Below are 19,237 nucleotides of genomic sequence, written 5' to 3' on the forward strand. Positions count from 1 at the left end.
AAGGATCCTTTGGGATGCAGAGAAGATAAATCGTATTGTTTTATTGCCTCTCTTTATCTTCTGTTATTTGATACTTATCTTCCATAGATTGTAAGTGGGCCCTAAGAGATGTACACATCCTTAAATCAAAATACGAAGTCATTAACATGACTCCTTATCTTCTAGTTGGATGCGACATCCTGGTGGGAGCAAACAGACTTTATCCTTGGCCACCATCACCCCATTTATGTAATGTGCTTACAACCGCGTTGCCTTTCTGATGACAAAATACCAGTCTGATCAGAGTGCCTGTGCTCCTATGGCAGTCTCTGCACGGGATCTGTCCACAGCCTCTTTCAACTTGTGCCCATTTTTATGACCTCAGTGTTAAACTATCTAGGTCTGTGTTACGTGATGTGGCCGCCCTCTGTGGCTTTTGAACACTTGAGAGGTGGCTTGTCTGAACTGAGACATGTGGTAAAGATAAAATATGCCCTGGATTTTGAATACCTAGTTATTTTTTCTTCCTGTCTCGTCAATAAATGTTTTATATTGATTATGTTGAAATGAGAATATTTTAGATATACTGGATGCGTTTTACTAAAATCTTACTTTTTTGTTTGGAAACTTCATATTGTGTGGGTGGTTTTCATTATACTCCTCTGTGTTAGAGCTGGTCTGTGTATTGTGTGGTGTATCCCTTACCAACCGTCCTTCCTAGGAAGGCTCCTCATGGCCTCAGTGTCTGGTACCAAAACTGTTTATTTTGTGTGTTTCTGTTGGGAAATCTCAGTTTTCCCCACTGCTCCTCCCTTTCTCCAGTCGGTTACATAGCTATCTGAATAATTCTCCGTCACCTTTGAGCAGTTATATTTGGTTGACTGTCAGAGTTTTTGATATGAATAATTCTATGAATTTCTTTCCAAGATGGTATACATTCCTTATATTTTCTGGCTTGTACAAAGTGAAAAAAATATATTATCCTATACACTTTTTTAATAACTGTATTTCCTCTAGGGCACGATTTTTCCCCCCAATAAACTGCTAACATTTAACCTCTTATTTCCAAAATATTACAGTATGGCTTGGAAAGAATTATGAGTGAAGAGAGGAGTCTCTCTCTGTTAGCCAGAGCCATCGATCCCAGGCACCCAAGTATGATGACAGATGTGGTTAAGCTCCTGTCTGCAGTATGCATCGTAGGGGAGGAAAGCATGTAAGTTTTCTCAACTCCTTTCTCTAACGATATAACAGTGTAATTTGATTTAATGTTTTCATGATTCTATCTTAGACTAGAATTTACTGTTAATAAATGAAGTATTACTTAAGCAGTTGATTTAGATTCATAATTGGCTGAACAGAAAGGTTTGAGTAATAATTATTTCTTAATCAGTATAATAGTTATGGGCTAACCTTTTTCTATGAAAAACTTATTTCTTCATCGTATTTATTTTAAGCTGTTCTGAATTCAAACCCTAAATAGAAATTCTCAGTGAAGGCTAAAAAATATATACATATGCAAATAGATTCTTTCTTAAGTGATTTTTGTTTTCCAGATAGAGTTAATTCAAACTGTAGATCATGCATTGTCCCTTATGAAAGCAAACATGATGCTATTTGAAAACCTGTTTGTAAGGCAGATTTTAAAAGTGCTGTATGTGGGACACCTGGGTGGCTCAGTTGGTTGAGACTCTGACTCTTGATTTCAGCTCAGGTCTGATCTCAGGTGCATGGGTCTGAGCTCCCCCCACCCCGCCATCCCGTGCTGGCAGCCTAGAGCCTGCTTGGGATTCTCTCTCATTCCCCCCCCTCTCTCTCTGCCCCTCCCTCGCCCATGCTCATACTCTCTTCCCCTCAAAATAAATAAATAAACTTAAAAAAAAAATAAAAGTGCTGCCTGTAATAGTACTTTCCTGGTTGAGGGTACATAGTCTTTGACCATAAAGTATACCCTGAAGTTTTAAACTTTAAACACATTATCCACACATATTAGGGTTGTAAGTAAAAGACCATTACATACATATTAAAAGATAATTACAAAGATAACCCCCCCTTTTTATTTTTCTTTTTTGAAAGGTCGGGATTCTTATTACAGGAAGCATTTAGAAATTATTTAAAATACCTTTTAAAAAGGGTGAAGATATAAAAACCAAACAACCTACAGAATAAAGAAATAGCCCTTTCATAAAGGCTAGGTAGAGAGACTTAAGTGGAACTTCTTGCACGCGTTTGAAAATTGTCCTTGTGGCGACCCTGCTGGGCCTTGTGACTGTCGAGCTGTTCAGTGTGCACTATTGGAGAGTCAGCAGGCAAGACTCAGGCCCTGCCCGCGGCTGCACGGGTAGCTACGGGGCGTCCCCACGGACAGGGGCGTCCCCAGCGGCATGGCCAGCACGTGAAGCCAGGTGCACAGCTGCAGCACATTCCCTTAACTGTTTTAAAAAGACCATGTTAATCATATTGTAAAGCCCTAAGACTGTATTTAATGTTGACACACAAGATGCGCCTTGTGCCCCGCCCCGCCCCGCCCCGCCACCTTTGTTCCGCTCCTCTCTCTCCTCCTCCTCCTCCTCCTCCTCCCTCTTTCCCCTCCCATTTCTTGGGGCTTCTCTCTTCCCTCTTTTCTTCTTACCATCTTCTCCTTTGCTTTTCCCTCCTTCTGGCGACTCCTTTCCTTCTTCTTTCTTTACCCTCTCTCTTTTTCTTCCTCTTTCTTCACCTCCTCTTCTTCCACTTTCATATTTATTATTTCTTGACTTCATCATAGGTTATCATAGGATATAGATAACATTTACGGACTACAGGTTTACGTGTAAAATCTGACTTTCTACAATACACTAGATCCTGTCAACACACCGTTCTTTAAAGGTGTAGTGTGTGTAGCTCTTGCGTAACTGTTATTTTTTATGTGTTACTAGAAATCCTTACTACTTCGTATTTTTGACTACCAAACTTTATTTATACTCTAAAGGAAGTAGAGTGTCCTGGGTAAGGACACAAGACAGTGCTCCCCACACAGATGGTCTTTCAGATCCTTGCTTCATCATTTAGGAGATGGGAGACCTTAGAAAAATTGCTTAATTTTTTTCTCGCTCAGTTTCCTGATCTGTAATATGGAATAATACCAACTTCATAGACTTAGATACATTAAAAGGAGTTAATATTTGTAAACTGGTTTAAATAAAGCCCGGTGTGTAGAAAGCACTTTATAAAACTTTGATGCGTTATCTTCATCAAAGGGTTATTAGGTGTAAAGGAATTGAAACATGTGGCTACTGGGTTAGCCATGCTATGTACTCGGTAAGCTTTTCAAATGTTGCCAGTTGCCCATGAGTAGTGACCCTGGAGTTGAGATCAGGCAGTTCTCTTAAGGAATTTGGATTGTTTGCTGTTGGCAATTTAATTAATTTTAAAATTTCTGATAGCCTTGAAGATGTTTTAGAAGCTTTAACATCAGCTGGAGAAGAAAGAAAAATTGACAGATTTTCATCTATTGTGGAAGGTCTTCAGCATGATTCATCTCAACTGCAGGTAGGTTTCATGTATGATTCTACATATTTTGTAATTGCTTTCTGACTGGCTTATATTCAAGTATGAAGGCCTGCATGCCATTGAATGTTTAACATTTCAAATAAATGTATAGAATTCTAATATATAATCTCTCATACTGTATTCGTAAGAAGTAACTTGGTGTACACCTATTATTATTTCCTTGGGTTACTTTCTTAGATGGTGACTTACTAGGGATTTCTGTAAAATAGATAATCATAGTCCATGACTTATTTTCTGTTAGCCTTACTAGTTTATTACAATTTTTAAAGAAGTTTTGGCAATTAAGTGAATTATGGCTTTTCATTGATTTATTAGGTTTTATATCTGAAAAGTTGAGTTTACATGAATAATAAGGAGACCAAGGTACACTAAAATTTTCAAAGATATTTAAGTGCTGTTGGGGTGCCTGGTGGCTCAGTTGCCTGAGCGTCTGACTTTGGCTCAGGTCATGATCTCACAGTCTGTGAGGTCCAGCCCCAAGTCAGGCTCTGTGCTGACATCTCAGAGCCTGAAGCCTGCTCCAGATTCTTTGTCTCCCTTACTCTCTGTCCCTCCCCTGCTCTCACGCTGTCTTCTGTCTCTCAAAAGTAAATAAATATTAAAAAATAAATTGAAAAAATGTTAGTGTTGTTAGAAAGTCACTTTTTTAAGGAAGTCGTTTTTAGACTTAACCATTATGGTATCCAAGCTGTATAACTAATACTTATTTAATTTCTCCTTTTTTTTTCCTAAAAGAAGAGTTTTGTTTTAATTGCTGGAATTGCTATAGTTATTGCTAATAACCTGAGTATCTTTAAGGAAATAATTAATACTTGACTCCCACCTCTGAATATTTTAAAAATTTAATTGGTGTGACTTGGCTTTTGGGATTTTTAAAGACTCTCAGATGATTCTAATTTGCAGCAATAATTAAAAACCAAAATGTGCTAAGAATAGCTATAAAGTAAATTTATTTTACCCTTAATTAGTAAAAACTTCTATTTTTAAATTTACTTAAAGTTCTATGCAGCTTGGCCTTTGTATTATTTCTCATTGTGGTAGGAATAGAAAAGTCAAACCTTATGTTAAATTAAAAAAGAAAAAGATGGTATTTGATGAACAATCAGAAAATTTTAGAGATGGCCACATTAAAAAATTTATTATGGTATTTCTGATGATGGTGTTTGTGATAATGACCTTTCTGATACAGTGTTTGTGAATGGCTCATGGGAACCCAGCTGAGATTGGCTTCTCTGGGCAGTAAGCAGCGTTGGAGATCTGAGTGTATGTTCCCTAATGCACAGATCCCGTTACTGGAGCTTCTGGAAAAAAGCCCCTCCTTACTGATCATGGCTTTTCAGAAAGCATGAGAGTAGGGGCCTGGGATGGATTACCTACCTCTGATATGGATCTTGCTCCTTCAGACTTTTGATGTGTACTCTAGAGTCTTTTTAGTCATATGTCATTGAATTCATTTCCCTTCTCCTCCTTTTTCTTTTTTTTTTTTTAATGTTTATGTATTTATCTTTTGAGAGCATATGGGAGAGGGTGGGGCAGAGAGAGGGGTACAGAGAACCTGAAGGGGGTTTTGTGCTGACAGCAAAGAGCCCCATGTGGGGCTCAAACTCATGAACTGTGAGATCATGATCTGGGCTAAAGTTGGACACTCAACTGACTGAGTCACCCGGGAGCCCCTCCCTTCTCCTCCATTCCCATCTGGCCCCAGAGCTCCTATTTACCACAAGCTTAATGAAGAGTAAACGCAGAAACAATGGTGTAGAGAAAAGCTGGTTACTTTATCTGCCCAGGTTACCTCGTGCCCATAAAATGTTTGTGCGAATAGCAACAGGTTATCAGATTAATGTTGATCATTTGTATAGCATATTAGAGATCATGTCCAATGTTTAAAATCTCACTTAGGAACTGTAATAGTCACATATAAACTTTATTCCCCAAATACTTGTTGTGCTAATGTGTACTTTTTGTATCGAATAGCACATACATCCCAAGAGGGGGAGGGATGGAGTCCTGGGGTGGAAGGAGCAGACTTCTGAGTCACACAGCTGGAATGTAAGCCCCAGCTCTTCCCATCCTGGCGCTGGGACCCGGGATCATGCCCCAGACCACCTCTACGCCTCCAGTTTTTCACTTTAAGATAAGGAAACTGTTGATCACTACCCCCTTGTTGATGTGGGGATTACATAGATTAATGTATTTAAAATTTAAAATTTTCCATAAATCTTGAGTAAATACTAGCTTTCAAAAGGAATTTTGTTCAATTAGAAACAATCAGTGGAGAATGGAGACTGAAGGCGACCTTCCTTTTTCAGAAACATTAGCAGTGTTGATAGTAAAATTGTTACATAACTAGTGGGGCCTGGGTGGCTCAGTCAGTGAAGCATCTGACTTCAGCTCAGGTCTTGATCTCATGGTTCATGGGTTCAAGCCCCACATTGGGCTCTGTGATGACAGCTCAGAGCCTGAAGCCTGCTTGGATTCTGTGTCACCCTCTCTCTCTGCCCGTCATCCACTTACATAAATGTGTGCTCTCTCTCAAAAATAAACATGAAAAAAAACAAACCATCAAAAGATTTTTTAAAAATTGTTACATAACTATCAGCTCAGCAGTTACACTCATGAACATATCTCAGATTAACAAAATATATGCTCACACGCCTGTTCATATATTTTAAAGCAGCTTTATTTGTCACAGACTCAAATTGGGAACAGCCCATATGTCCTTCAACAGGTGAAGGGTTAAACTGTGGCATACCTGCATCATAGAATACTACTCAGTAATGAAAAAGAACAGACTATTGATATATAAAACAGCTTACGTGAATCTCCAGAGAATTACCTTGATTGAAAAATGCCAGTGCTGAAGGTTACACACTGTATGATCGCATTTATAGAGCGTTCTTGAAAGAACCAAGTTTTAGAGACAGAGAACAGTTTAGTGGTTACCACAGATTTGAGATGGGGACTGAGAACGTGATGGGTGTGACCATAAGTAAATGGCAGCAGAGAGTTGTGTGTGGTGAAACAGTTCTTCATCTTGATTGTGGTGATGGTGACAAATGTACCCATAGGATGAAATTGCATAGAACCTTACATGCACGCACAAATGAGTGTAAGGCTGCTAAAAGCTGAGTAAGTTCTGTGGGTTGTACCAACTTCAATTTCCCAGTTTTCATGTTGTATTATAATTATGCAAGATGTTACAAACACCTAGGACCTACCTGTACATTTGTTTCTTTTTGCAACTTTCTGTGTATCTACTATTATTTCAAAATAAAGAGTTAAAAAAAACTTGGTAAAACTAGGGTCCCAGTTTGTTTATGGCAGTATTAGATCTCCTAACATTTTAAAGCTCTGAGGAAAGGGGTAAAGACTGTCTTGTTAAGAACAAAGCCATGTTGGGGCACCTGGGTGCTCAGCTGCTTAAACGTCTGACTCTTGTTTTCTGCTTAGGTCTTGATCTCATGGTTTGTGGATTTGAGCCCCACACGGAGCTTAGTGCTGACAGTGCGGAGCCTGCTTAGGGTTCTTTCTTTCTCTCCCCACTGTCTTTGCCCCTCCCTCTCCCTCTCTCTCCCTCTCCCCCCCCCAAATAAATAAAACCTTAAAAAAAAAAGAACAAAACCATTATTCGTCTATGTACATGATATGATTGACAATTGTAAGGTGACTATTACAACCTTAAAATTCTTTGTTATTTGCATATTAAATTTATTTTGCCTATCAAACATTGAGGTACATCTATCTGATCATTTAGAATTATACTTGATTACCATATGGACCTCAAACTGCATGTATCAAAATCATTCTTGGGTATATTTAGTCATTTCTATTGTGGGTAGTTAATCATTGAAGGTGCTACCATATGGAAAAAATATTGGCATAGTTATGATAAGCTAGTAAATATTTATACAATTCTCTGAAAGAACAGTCCGTTAACAGTGGAGAGTGGATTCATAGTTTATAGAAGACATTAAGACTTGAAGAAATTAAAACATTTATATAAAGATCTGATATAATTTTGAAATGATTGTAACAGCTTTATTGTGGTAAAATCCACGTCCCATAAAAGTTTCCCATGTGAAGTGGACAATTCAGTATTTATGTATAATCAGGGGTGTGTAGCCTTCACCATAATCAACTTTAGAACCTTTTCATTAACCCTCAGAGAGCCCTCCTCCTGCCCCTTTGCGGTCAGCCTGAAATGACCTCATTCCCTCTAGCTCTAGGCAACTCCTAATCTACTTTCTGTCCCTATAGATTTTCATATGCTGGACATTTGATAAAAATCATACAATATGAGGTCCTTTCTGACTGGTTGTGTTCACTTAACATAGTGTTTTCAAGGTTCATTCATGTCGAAGTTTGTTTAGCAACTTCATTTTTTTCTCCTCCAAATAGTATGCATATCGTATAGATATTCCACATTTTGTTGATCATTTGTCAGGTGTTGGATGTGTGAGTTGTTTCTGCTTTTTGGCTTTTATGAGTAATGCTGGCTGTGAACATTTGTGGAGACGATTCCTTTTTTTTAAAGACTGCTGTTTGCCATATTTAGCCTTAGGGGGGAATAAGGATGGGGGCGGGGCCAGCAGCACCGCCTCCCCTTAAGCGGTAAGTCATCTGTTGGTCTCCATTCTTGAGAAATTTTGTACCAAGATCTAGATGGCTGATTATATTTGCTTTTATGAAAGTAATTGCTTTAGTTGTAGGTAACTATATTTTCTTTTATGGTTAGTTGTGTTAATTTTTGAAACACTAAAGTTTCTTGATACGGTTTTTAAAGTTTAATTTTTGTTGAGAAGTAAAAATTTATTTTAGCATTTTCCCCCCATTTTTCTGATAAGGCCAGATTAAATTTGTATGTTTTTGTTGATGAAAAAACAATGGGAAGAATTTTAATTCTTATTTTCCCTACTCAACCTTTTTGTTGTGGGTTTTTACTCTGGAAGGAAGGTTTCTCATTATTACTAAGCTTGATGTATGAAATATGGCTAGCAGGTAGCAAGGGTAAGTTAGGAGTTAAAGGTGCTGTTTTCCAGATAGCTAGCTTAGGGAGAAGCGTTGTATGTGGGGGTAGTAAGTAGATTGTCTTTTTTTGGAATTGTTGGTTGTTTTCTATTTCCTATAAAATGATCATGCAGCACTTAGGTTATACCTAGAAATACTTTCCTTTTTGGATATTTCTGAATTTTCTATGAGTAAAGTATATTTTAGAGCTAGCCTGTTATCAATTTGCCTATAAAGCTACTGCTTACTAAAGTGCCATTTTATATTATTACGTATATACTTTGCATTGATTGAAATGTACTAGGCTGGTTGATATTAGCAAATCACCAAATTAAAAATAAAACTTGTTTGTCACTGAATAAAATAGAAACCAGTTGTTTGCTTTTACACTGGAGTAAGCAAGAGAGAGTAAAATAAGAAAATAAAAACTTCATTGTTCTTTTATTGCACAGTATAACAAAATACTTTTAAAAGGAGTGTTGTTAGATTTTTTTTTTTTGAGTCTGATAATAATAATGAAGATAATGTGACTGGCTATGGCTGTATTTTGATAGAATTGAACATAACTTTCATTCTTCCCACGCATATGGTAGAGAAAGAAAGTGGGAAAACTGAGTCCTAGAAATAACTTAAAATTATTCTCAGGCCTCAGAGATTACCTATCAGGAAAGAAAGTACAAATATAAATACCAGACTTAAATTATACATTACTTTCTTTTCTCAAGTGTATCAAAGAGATGTTTTCAGCTTCAAGCAGCATAATCCACTGTGGGTAATTTAAACAGGAAACGGTACTGGGTACCTTAACAGAACTTGTGGCAGGCCCAGGGAACTGCGTGTGGATGGTATTATGGACGTAATGTAGAAGAAATGCCAGAGAACAGTCGTGAATGTTCTAAGGGTAACACCACTCGCAACATTCTATTCTGGTCAGCACCTGGGACACTAGAGCAGAGGACAGTGCTTCTGCCATAGCACCAAGCCTTTCCTCATGGGGTCCAGTCTCGATGTGCGTGACTGTCCCCTCAGGTTGATTCAGCCTTCCTCACCAGAAGGGGGTTGGAATAAGTGCAGGTGAACCAGTCCCTAGTTTCAACCTCCTGTTGAATTTATGTATTATTTTCATTTATTTCCTTTTATTTCTCTTTTGCTTTCTATGTGTGTCTTCTCCCTTCTCATTTTAGAGCCATACTTTGCTACAGGATTAGAAACAGTATCAGAAACTCTAAAGAGTTTGTCCAAAGCCTTGCCGTTGGTCAGAGGACTGTTTGAATTGTGGTGGGTTTTTGTCAGGAAAGGAATCAGAGTGTGGGAATCCTTGAGTTTTTTTTGTTTTTGTGTTTTTTGCGTGGACGTTTGGCTTTGCTTCTGTGTACCTGTTCTCAGGCCTGTGGTGGTGGCTTGCTACATTTTTCCCATGATGGCTTCCTCTTTCAGTCCTCTTGGACTCATGGATGGAGAGTATCAGGAACCTAAAGGGTCTGTGGTTTTATGTCACGTATAAATTAACGTGTTAGTCTGCCATGGTTTTATGCGTGCTACGAGAATCCGTTAATGCCTGGGTTGAAAACAAAAGACTTCATTACCCACAGCAGTGGTGGTTTGAGGACAGCTTTGTATAAGCCCCAATTTCCAGTTGCAGTGGTTTGTGTTTTAGCAGAGAAGCCTCGAGTTTAGGGAATTCAACTCTTACATCACAGGCAGCGCTTATTTTGATTGATCTAAGCTATGATGAAATCATTTCAGTTTATCTCAGAGTATTTAATAAAGGCCCTTGGTCAGCCGAACTCTAAGCAGCAAGTTGAGGCCAACCTGTCCTACAGACCTCAGCAAGGCCTTCCGGATCCTAGATCCAGTCAGCTAAATGGATCCCACAGACCATCAAGGTCTGACTTAGAACACCAGGAGGCTTTTTTCTTAAATTTTTCTATTGATTTTTCCACTTTGCCTGAGGTAGTCAGGTACAGAATGACATATCAGTGATTGCACAGACTTCCCCTTGTTCAGCAAGAAGGAAGTCTACGGCAATACTTTTATCCGTAACAACCCTGGCTAGTGAGGTGAAGCGGAGTGCTTTCCGGGCTAATGTGGTATCATTGATACTGATCGATTGATCATGTCAACTAAACTCACAGACAGATTTTGTAGCAGGTTTTCCAGGTGGGTGATGCCCATCATAGGGATAATTGCCTGCAGGTACACATAAAGAGTTAATTTTCTTTGCCAGGACCAATGGTAGCCTCAGTTTGGAGAGTAAGCTCTTCGTGGTTGTCTGAGGACTGCATGGTGTGCTGCTAGTGTTTGCTTAAACACCTGAGCATCTCTTAGGATCACCTCTAAGGTGAAAATTGGTGTTTTTGGAGAGACAAGCAAGTTAATGCCTTGCTTCTTCATAAGATGTATGGTCTTGAAGGTCTACATGGTTCTTCTGGAAGGAAGGTATTGTTTATAGGTATTGGAGCCCCGCCCCCCACCATGGGATCTTCACCAAAGAGGGGGCCACTGGCTAATAGTGCTTATAATGCGGCCTCCCAATTGGCTGATAAACTGTAGGATTCTCAGTTCAGGATAAAATTGAGTACAGTTGTTGCTTTTGGAGACTCTGAAGATAGGGTGGAGATGCCAGGTTGTGCTACAGGATAGGAATTCTAAATTTCAGAAATCCTTATCTTTTATAATGTGTTGTAATTGTGCCTGCCTTTTGCTCCAAAGAGACATTATCTTTATTAGACTGGACATGAAGCATGCCTACCCATTTGCTACTCAAAAATACTTGAAAAGACCACGCAGTAGAATGGCCATGAGTACTTGGCTTGCAGTGCATGCAGAAATGTCAGAGACCCGAGGTGGTGCCTGCCATGCAATGGGGAGCAGACCGTTAAGCCTTGTCTTGCTACCGTCTTTTCCTTCAGTCTGATGCTCTTTATGTTTTCCCTGTGATTCACTGTACCTTGCCATAGATAGAATGAAATGCAGCCTTCATTATTTTGGTTCATGTGATACTACGGAGTATTTTTCCCTACCTTCATTCCAGACTAAGGGAACTGTGGCCATGAGTAGTAGATTATATCCTTGCAGGATTCGGTGGACTGGAATGAATGGTATGTCTTTCTCGGATTCCCATGGATATTGCTCTACCCTGAAATGTATTTTCCAAAGAAGCAAAAGGCAGAAATATAATACTAGTTCTTGTTGTCTCAAGAACTGTTACTAGAGGAAAATAAAGTCTCAAACACATCCAGACACCTGACATGCACATGGTGTTGAACAAATGTCTCATGCCTACATATTAAAGTGGATAGGGTGTTCGCATTTAGAGAACAAGAAGAAAGAGTGAATGTCTTCTGTTAGATAAGAAGTGCCATTTATAATACTTAAGAATCAGAAAATTTGAAAATGATATTGTCTGCAACTTGTCTTGTAGAACAAGGCTATGTTAATCTAGGTCCTTTGAGAAGCAAGTGATTTGATAAGCAGGGACCTAGGGGAAATGGCCACTAGCGACCCGGAGAGGACTGCGGGAGGTGGGGAGATGTCCAACTCAGTGGAGACTTGACCCCAGGTGGAGGAGAGAAGGAAGGCAGCTTGAGGGGAAGTATTCTAGGCTGCTGTACAATTACGGGGGAACGTGGCAAGGGAATCCTCAAACCAAAGCCCTCCTGTCCTGTTTCAGTATTCTTGCTGCGTGCAGACATCAGCTGGGAGAGGCCGATGGGAAGTGTGGCTTCGGCTTAAACGTTGTGATGGATTTCACAGAGAGCAGCTGGGCTGGGCTGTTAGTCATTTATATTCCCTGCAGTCAAAGAACTGCATTCTCATGACTGTTGTAAAGACACAGGTTTCTTAAAAACAAAATCGAAAAAACCTCTTCAATTTCTGGAATATATGGAGTTCAAATACAGAATAGGTATTTGTAAAATTGATTGGGTTGCATTTTCATATGTCTCAGAAAGTAGGAAAAATTACCTTTAATTGAGTTATAGTCACTGTACCTTGAAATTTGTTATTAGTTAATAATTGAGAACTAGGACACTGAGACAAATCATGGGTTAAAATGCCCTTTTAGATACAGCTTCTGTTTCTTTTCTCTATTCCTAAAATGCTCAAAATATTCCCAAATTTAGTTTTGCATAGGACCAAATAAAGATCTTACTGTAATAAACAGTCCTGCCTTAATTTACCGTTTCTTTCTGTTTCAAGTATCTCCACCCTCCCCCACAAAATTACTAACTGAAGTTATTTTCAATATCAAATAACTTATCCTCACACTTAATGAAGGACCCAAATGAAGAACAGAGAGTGTAGAAAATTTATTTTTAGGACAATTGTGGAGGCATTCCAGAGGGATGAAGAGATCAACTTAATTCCTCTCTGTTTTGACTACCTCTGTTGAGGTTTACACCAGTAGGATTCATATATCATTATGAATCCAAAGGATAAATGTATTAAAACAGGCCAGTAAATAATGTGCCATTAAGCTAAGACATTAGAGAAACACAGTGGGACAATCAGTGAGACCTCATTTTGTCCTTTGCAGTGCGCACCTAAGGAGAAGTTACGGTGCACAGTTTTGCCTGGCATAGACTGCCAATCTTCCGAGTTTACTTAATAAATTTATTCACTTAGGCTACAGTAGATTACCCGAGAGAGAAACTTACCTCATACTTCACAGGTAACTGCACAGAGTTTCATAACTAAGCAGCCAGTTAATTATTCAGTGACTGCCATGTGCTGAGTTATACAGGAAAGTATGCATAAAGTATACATAGAGAAGTCTACTTCTGCCCTTAGGAAGCTTATACTTGGGAATCTGAAGGTAGCTAATGTTTCATAAGAAAAATGCAATAGTTAGGAGGTCCAGCAACATGCATGAGAGGTCACAGAAGAAATTAATGCTGTTTCAGTGGAGAGTGTCTGAATAAATATTTAAGAATCCATTTGTTTTCCCAGTATTTCTATACATATAAATTGTAGCCCCTTGAATCCTATAGGTTATTTCTGTGTTTGTGTGGGTTCTATGCAGTTACCTTGGACTCTGGGTTGTTCTCTGTGTCTATAATTTACAGAACACTGAACTGGAAGTTGAAACAAAATCATAGAACTTGACATCTGCTGATCTACTTTACTGTCTCTGTGTTTGTGCATATAATGCCGTCTGGTTAGTTTTTATTCTGAAGTAATGCAGTGCTTTTAAAAATCTTTGGAGTTTCTTTGCTGTAAAGGCAAACTTCCTCTGTAAGCATCATTTACTCATTTTAACTTGATAAATATGAAATTTGATTGTGCAAAGGAAAACAGCTGATTTCAGCTATGGGGTAGGAAGGATGAATACAGCCTAAGCTGGGTCTTCCAGGCCATATAATAAGTATTCACAGATTCCGAAGGAGTTTTTATGTAAGTACTTGACGGGTGCTTCTTTCTAATGTGACTTTAGCTTGTGAAGCTGATATATTTTCAGTGTCATATAGCCATTGTTTTACTTGGAAAAACATGTACTTATGTTTAGGACGAACATGTTGACTGAAGTGTGAGCTTTCTTTTTGTTTTGTGTTTTGTTTTCCAAGGGTGAGCTTTCTAAAGAATATGCCTGCTCTGGCTTTCAGATACCCTCTCAGTTCCTACAGCACGCTCACGGAGAAGGCATTTTCTGTGATGGCCTTGGATGAGCTTTATGGGTGGGCCTTAGGCGTCACACCTTGAATTTTGTGCTTGACATTGTACAAAAGGGTCAAAGGTTCTTGTTCGAAGTGTTACACAAAGGGTTTTTTTCCTCACATTTGTGTTGAGCATAGTGATAATTAGCCATAGTGCAATTGTGTACTAGAGGAAATGTAGGTACTGGGTGTCACATGTGAACAAATCTGCCTGTTTTCCAGGACAGAAAGCTACTTTGCTGGTGAAGCGATGCACATGGGGGCATCTTCCTTTCTGTGTCTTGCTGATTAACCTCTTTCTGGTCGGATTATTTTTCTTTGATCATTCGCCTTGTTCCTAAGATTGCCTTGGAGCAGCTCTATCTATTGCTCATATTGAATATCTTAGAGATTTCTGTTTACAGTGTATTTACTTTGCCCCCCTGTTGCGTGTCTGTGCCTTCTAGTCTCCTGCACTGTTAACGGTTGTTTCTCTGTTTATAATTACAGTTCTGGCTGCTCATTTTCCTCATCTTTGTCTGTGGGCTTTGCCAGCCCCGGTCCTTATGGTGCCTCTGCTCTTAAGGAAACCTTAAGCCATCCTAAGCCCTAGATGGACATCCACACCCCTCCAGCTACAACTTTTGTTAGAAAAAGTTCTTTACTTCCTGCAAGCCTCCTTTTTGATAATTAAGACAAGAGGAACAAAATGAGCTTAGAGTATTTGCTTTCTGAATCATTAGAACTGAGTCTGCGATTTAACACCTAAAGAGAAATGTCTTACTCACTGAAACCAAAGGTTAAACAGCAGTATTTCTAAGTATAAAGATGTGCTTGGAGCAAAGAGGAGAATATTTTAGTGCCGATTTTAATGGTATGCTTTTGTTTGCTGGCTGCATACGGTACACGTGAGACGGCAAGCATTGTCCTACGTGGGACAGCAACTCTGTCTCTTTATAGAAACTGTTCTTATCAAGTCACCAATTTGTCAAATGTAACATTAATTTATTCGCCATCTTATTTGCCCTATTAGAGCCTCTGACTGAGTTGGTCACTCTCTGTGTTGAGAAATTTTCCTCCCATACTTCCAGAGCACCACAGTCATCTCCTTTTTCTTCTACCTTTTTGATGCCCTTTTATACTTAAAAAATTTATTTATTTATTTTGAGAGAGAGAGAGACAGGGTGAATGAGGGAGGGGCAGAGAGGGAGAGAGAAAATCCCAAGCAAGCTTCGTTCTGCCAGGGCAGAGCCTGATGCGGTGCTTGAACTCACAAAACTAGAAGATCATGACCTGAGCCAAAACTGAGTCACATGGTCAGCTGACTGACCCACCCAGGTGCTTGGATGCCTTTTTACTTTATCTCCCACCTTTAAAGCAAAAAACCTGCCTCAGAATACCCATCAGTTCCTGTATGTTGTCTTTTCTTTCTGGTAGTCCTAGATGGTTCCATGTAAGACCTTGATTTTTATTCAAAGTTGCTGTGGTAATTTCTTTCTTGAACCTGGCTCTCCTAGAGCCAATGTCCTCCACTTTTTTTCGATGCTCATCACTGAAAGATATTTCTAGCTTAACATCTCTAAAACCCAGCTCCCCTGATCTGTCTTCCCAAGCCTCTTTCTCCCATCTTTATGAATGACACATTTTCTACCCTTAATAAATGACAATTCCATCCTTTGAATTGCCCAAGCTAAAAACCTTGGAATCAGTCTTGACTCTTCATCTCTGATAGTGATTTTTATCTTTTTTCATAGCTGTATCCCTACTACTGAGAAGTGCTTAAGGGACACCAATAAATAGGCTTTGAGGGACTGAAATGGTTGACATAGTAAACAGAGTGAATTCTGCATTCTGATGCCCAAGAAAGAAGCTTTAGTTAAATCAGGATGTTTCCAGGAGGGCAGAAGCACTTTGTTTCCTTACCCTCATCTATTTCATAAGGAGGCAGATTTTGTCATGCTATTAAACAATTAGTGTGCTAAATACAAATTAATGGAATTAATTTTTGGAACACAAAACAGCATGGTGATTCTTTATGATAAATATTACAATGCTAGTATTTCCTTGAGCTTCTGTTAATATCCCCTGCTGACACAGGCTAGGTACCCAATAACTAAACATTTTTAAAATGAATTAATTATTCCTGATGTACATTTTAATCTCAGAATTTTAAAAGCGGGTTTTATCCTCTTCTGTAAAACCCATTTCTCATAGCATAATACACTCTAGCTCCATCCACATTGTTGCTAATAGCAAGATTTCATTCTTTTTGATGGTTGAGTAATATTCCATTTTATATGTATATATGCACACCACATCTTCTTTATCCATTTATCAGTTGACAGACATTTGAACTCTCTCCATATTTTGCTGTTGTTGATGATAAATATTGGGGTACATGCGCCCTTCAAATCTGTATTTTTGTGTCCTGTTATGCTAAGTGAAATAAGTCAGTGAGAAAGTCAGATACCATTTGATTTCATTCATATGTGGAATTTAAGAAACAAAAGAAATAAACATATGGGAAAGGAGAGAAAAAAAAGCAAACCATAAGAGACTCCAAACTGTAGGAAACAAACAGGGTTGATGGAGGGAGGTGCGTAGGGGTTGGGCTAAATGAGTGATGGAGAGCACTTGTTCAAATGAGCACTGGGTGTTAAATGTAAGTGATGAGTCACTGAACTCTATGCTTGACACCACTTTTACCATATATGTTAACTAAATAGAATTTAGCTAAAACTTGAAATTAAAAAAAAACAACCTCTTTCTTTCCTTGCATTTTATAGCTTGTTAATGGTGCCACCTCCTGTCTAGTTGAAGAACAGAGGAGAGGGGCCCTCGTGAATTCTTCTCCTCTGCCTCAACCCCATGTCCACTCAGCCATCAAATTCTGTCAGGTTTTCATGTATTTCAAAAGTTCAAGCTCTCATCATTGCTCGCTAAAATTGCTTCTACAATAGCTTCCAAACTAATACTGTTATCTCTACTATTGCCTCTTCTTTACATCCCTTGAGTTCCCTATTTCCAGTTGAACCTGAACTTTCTGATTTAGCACACAAACCTGTACCTCGTCTGGCCTGTCTGCTTGTCCAGCCTCGTCTCTAGTGACGCCTTGCGCAGCCCTCTCGCTTCCCACCTTCACAAACTACTCAGGGAATCTGAGTCCTTTGTAAGGCAGTAGAAGGGCCCAGGCCCTCCAACATGTTAATTCTGCAGATGCTTACAATGTCTTATCTCGGCCTCTCACTTCATCAGGATGCCTTCCTATTAACCTTTAAGTCAGTGCTGTTACCCAGCTGTCCTTGTTTTTACTTAGTTTCTCCACACTCCCATTATATATGGAACATATCTCTTCTCCATAGTATACTTCCCTCATATATCTATTAACTTCATGAGGATAGACAGCACGTCCTGATCACCTTTATAGTTCCTGAGCCTTTCGCACTGTCTGTAGCAACTGATTTCTATGACATAGATGCTGTATTGGCCCATGTTTCTGCTGGTATGCTACTTTAGTTTGAAATTGTATGATAAAACAAGTCTTTATGTCTGAGTATACATTTGATTTTTTTTTTAAGTTTTTTTTAGCATTTATTTATTTTTGAGAGACAGAATGTGAGCAGTGGTGGGGGTGGGCAGAGAGAGAGGGAGACACAGAATCTGAAGCAGGCTTCAGGCTCTGAGCTGTCAGCACAGAGCTCAACGTGAGTCTCGAACTCACGAACCGTGAGATCATGACCTGAGCTGAATTCGGACACTTAACCTACTGAGCCACCTGTGCACCTCTGAGTATACATTTTAAACTTTTTTTTTTTAACAGTTATTTATTTTGAGAGACAGAGACAGTGTGATCAGGGGAGGGGCAGAGAGAGAGAGGGAGACACAGAATCTGAAGCAAGTTCCAGGCTCTGAGCTGTCAGCACAGAGCCTGATGTGGGGCTCGAACCCACAAACCATGAGATCATGACCTGAGCTGAAGTCAGACACTTAACCAGCTGAGCCACTCAGGCACCCCTGAGTATACATTTTAAAAACCTAGAAGGGACTCTTTGATCTTTACCTCAATTATAAAATTTTTTGTCTGTAAGGAAAATTACATTTTGCTGTGTATTTGCATATTATTATATGCCTATGTTTACATGACATCAATTTAAGAGTGGTTATAGGTCATGATAATGGCAAATTATCATGAGAATTGGGAAGGGGTTTTAGATAATGAACTTAAATTCATTATTTCAACTTAAATCAATTTTCTATTTTTCCTTTTATAGAAAATTACCTTTTAGGATGTTTCCTCGAAAGAATTTGGATTATCCTTTTCCCTTCTTTCTCTTAAATTTCATGCTGCTATTGTTCTACACATTTACTTTACATTTAGGTCATATTTCCTGCTAATTTTTATGCTGCTATTTTGGCTGCTTTAAGTCATCTATAATTTACATCTTTTCCAGAAACCTCATGACTAATACTAATTTAATTGCACAAATGTAGAGAAACGTTATTTAAATGTTCTTTGAGATCTTTTAAATCTCCATACTATTGATGAAAAAGTATTTTTGTGGGTGCTGGGTAATGACTGGCAAGGCAGTGGAAAGAATGCTGAGTAAATGTGTATTGGAAAGGTGGCCTCTGTATTTAAGTTTATTCTTTTTTTCTTTTAAGTATTTCACTTTTCTCTATCTTCTGGCACATTTCCTCCCTTCAGTTTAAATAGTCTTAAGTTTTGACAGTAGAACATGCTGGTCAGATTTTAGTATTTAGACATCAAATACAATAATTACGATATATTTCAACCAGCAGGACCTGAGACCCCTGTAGGTGTCTTAATCCAAAAGAGACATTTTAAATTCATATAAACGTTGCCTTAAGGGATGGAGAAAGAACAATTTAGGGAACAGCGTGAGGTTAAACATATTGATCAGTAGGCCAGTCATTCTTGTTAAGACTCTGGTAGGGCGTAGACTTAGAAAAGTAGCATCATCATCAAAAACAAGGAGGACTTAGCTTCTCTGGAGACTGTCTCTTTTGCTTCCAGTCTCTCTCGCTTTCATTATATGGATTTCAGA

General features: G+C 38.8%; 1 protein-coding gene across 2 annotated transcripts in view; it reads left to right on the plus strand.

Annotated features, from left to right (window-relative positions):
* The window catches only part of DIAPH3 (diaphanous related formin 3), a 499,951-nt gene that overhangs the window by 142,356 nt on the left and 338,358 nt on the right, over positions 1 to 19,237 (plus strand). For both annotated transcript variants that reach the window (XM_029936634.1, XM_029936635.1), the window contains 2 exons: positions 1,059 to 1,195; positions 3,405 to 3,510. In XM_029936634.1, the coding sequence (XP_029792494.1) occupies positions 1,059 to 1,195; positions 3,405 to 3,510 (243 nt within the window). The remainder of the gene's footprint in view (positions 1 to 1,058; positions 1,196 to 3,404; positions 3,511 to 19,237) is intronic.

Source organism: Suricata suricatta, chromosome 4 (assembly GCF_006229205.1).
Source record: "Suricata suricatta isolate VVHF042 chromosome 4, meerkat_22Aug2017_6uvM2_HiC, whole genome shotgun sequence".
Classification (NCBI taxonomy): Eukaryota; Metazoa; Chordata; class Mammalia; order Carnivora; family Herpestidae; genus Suricata; species Suricata suricatta.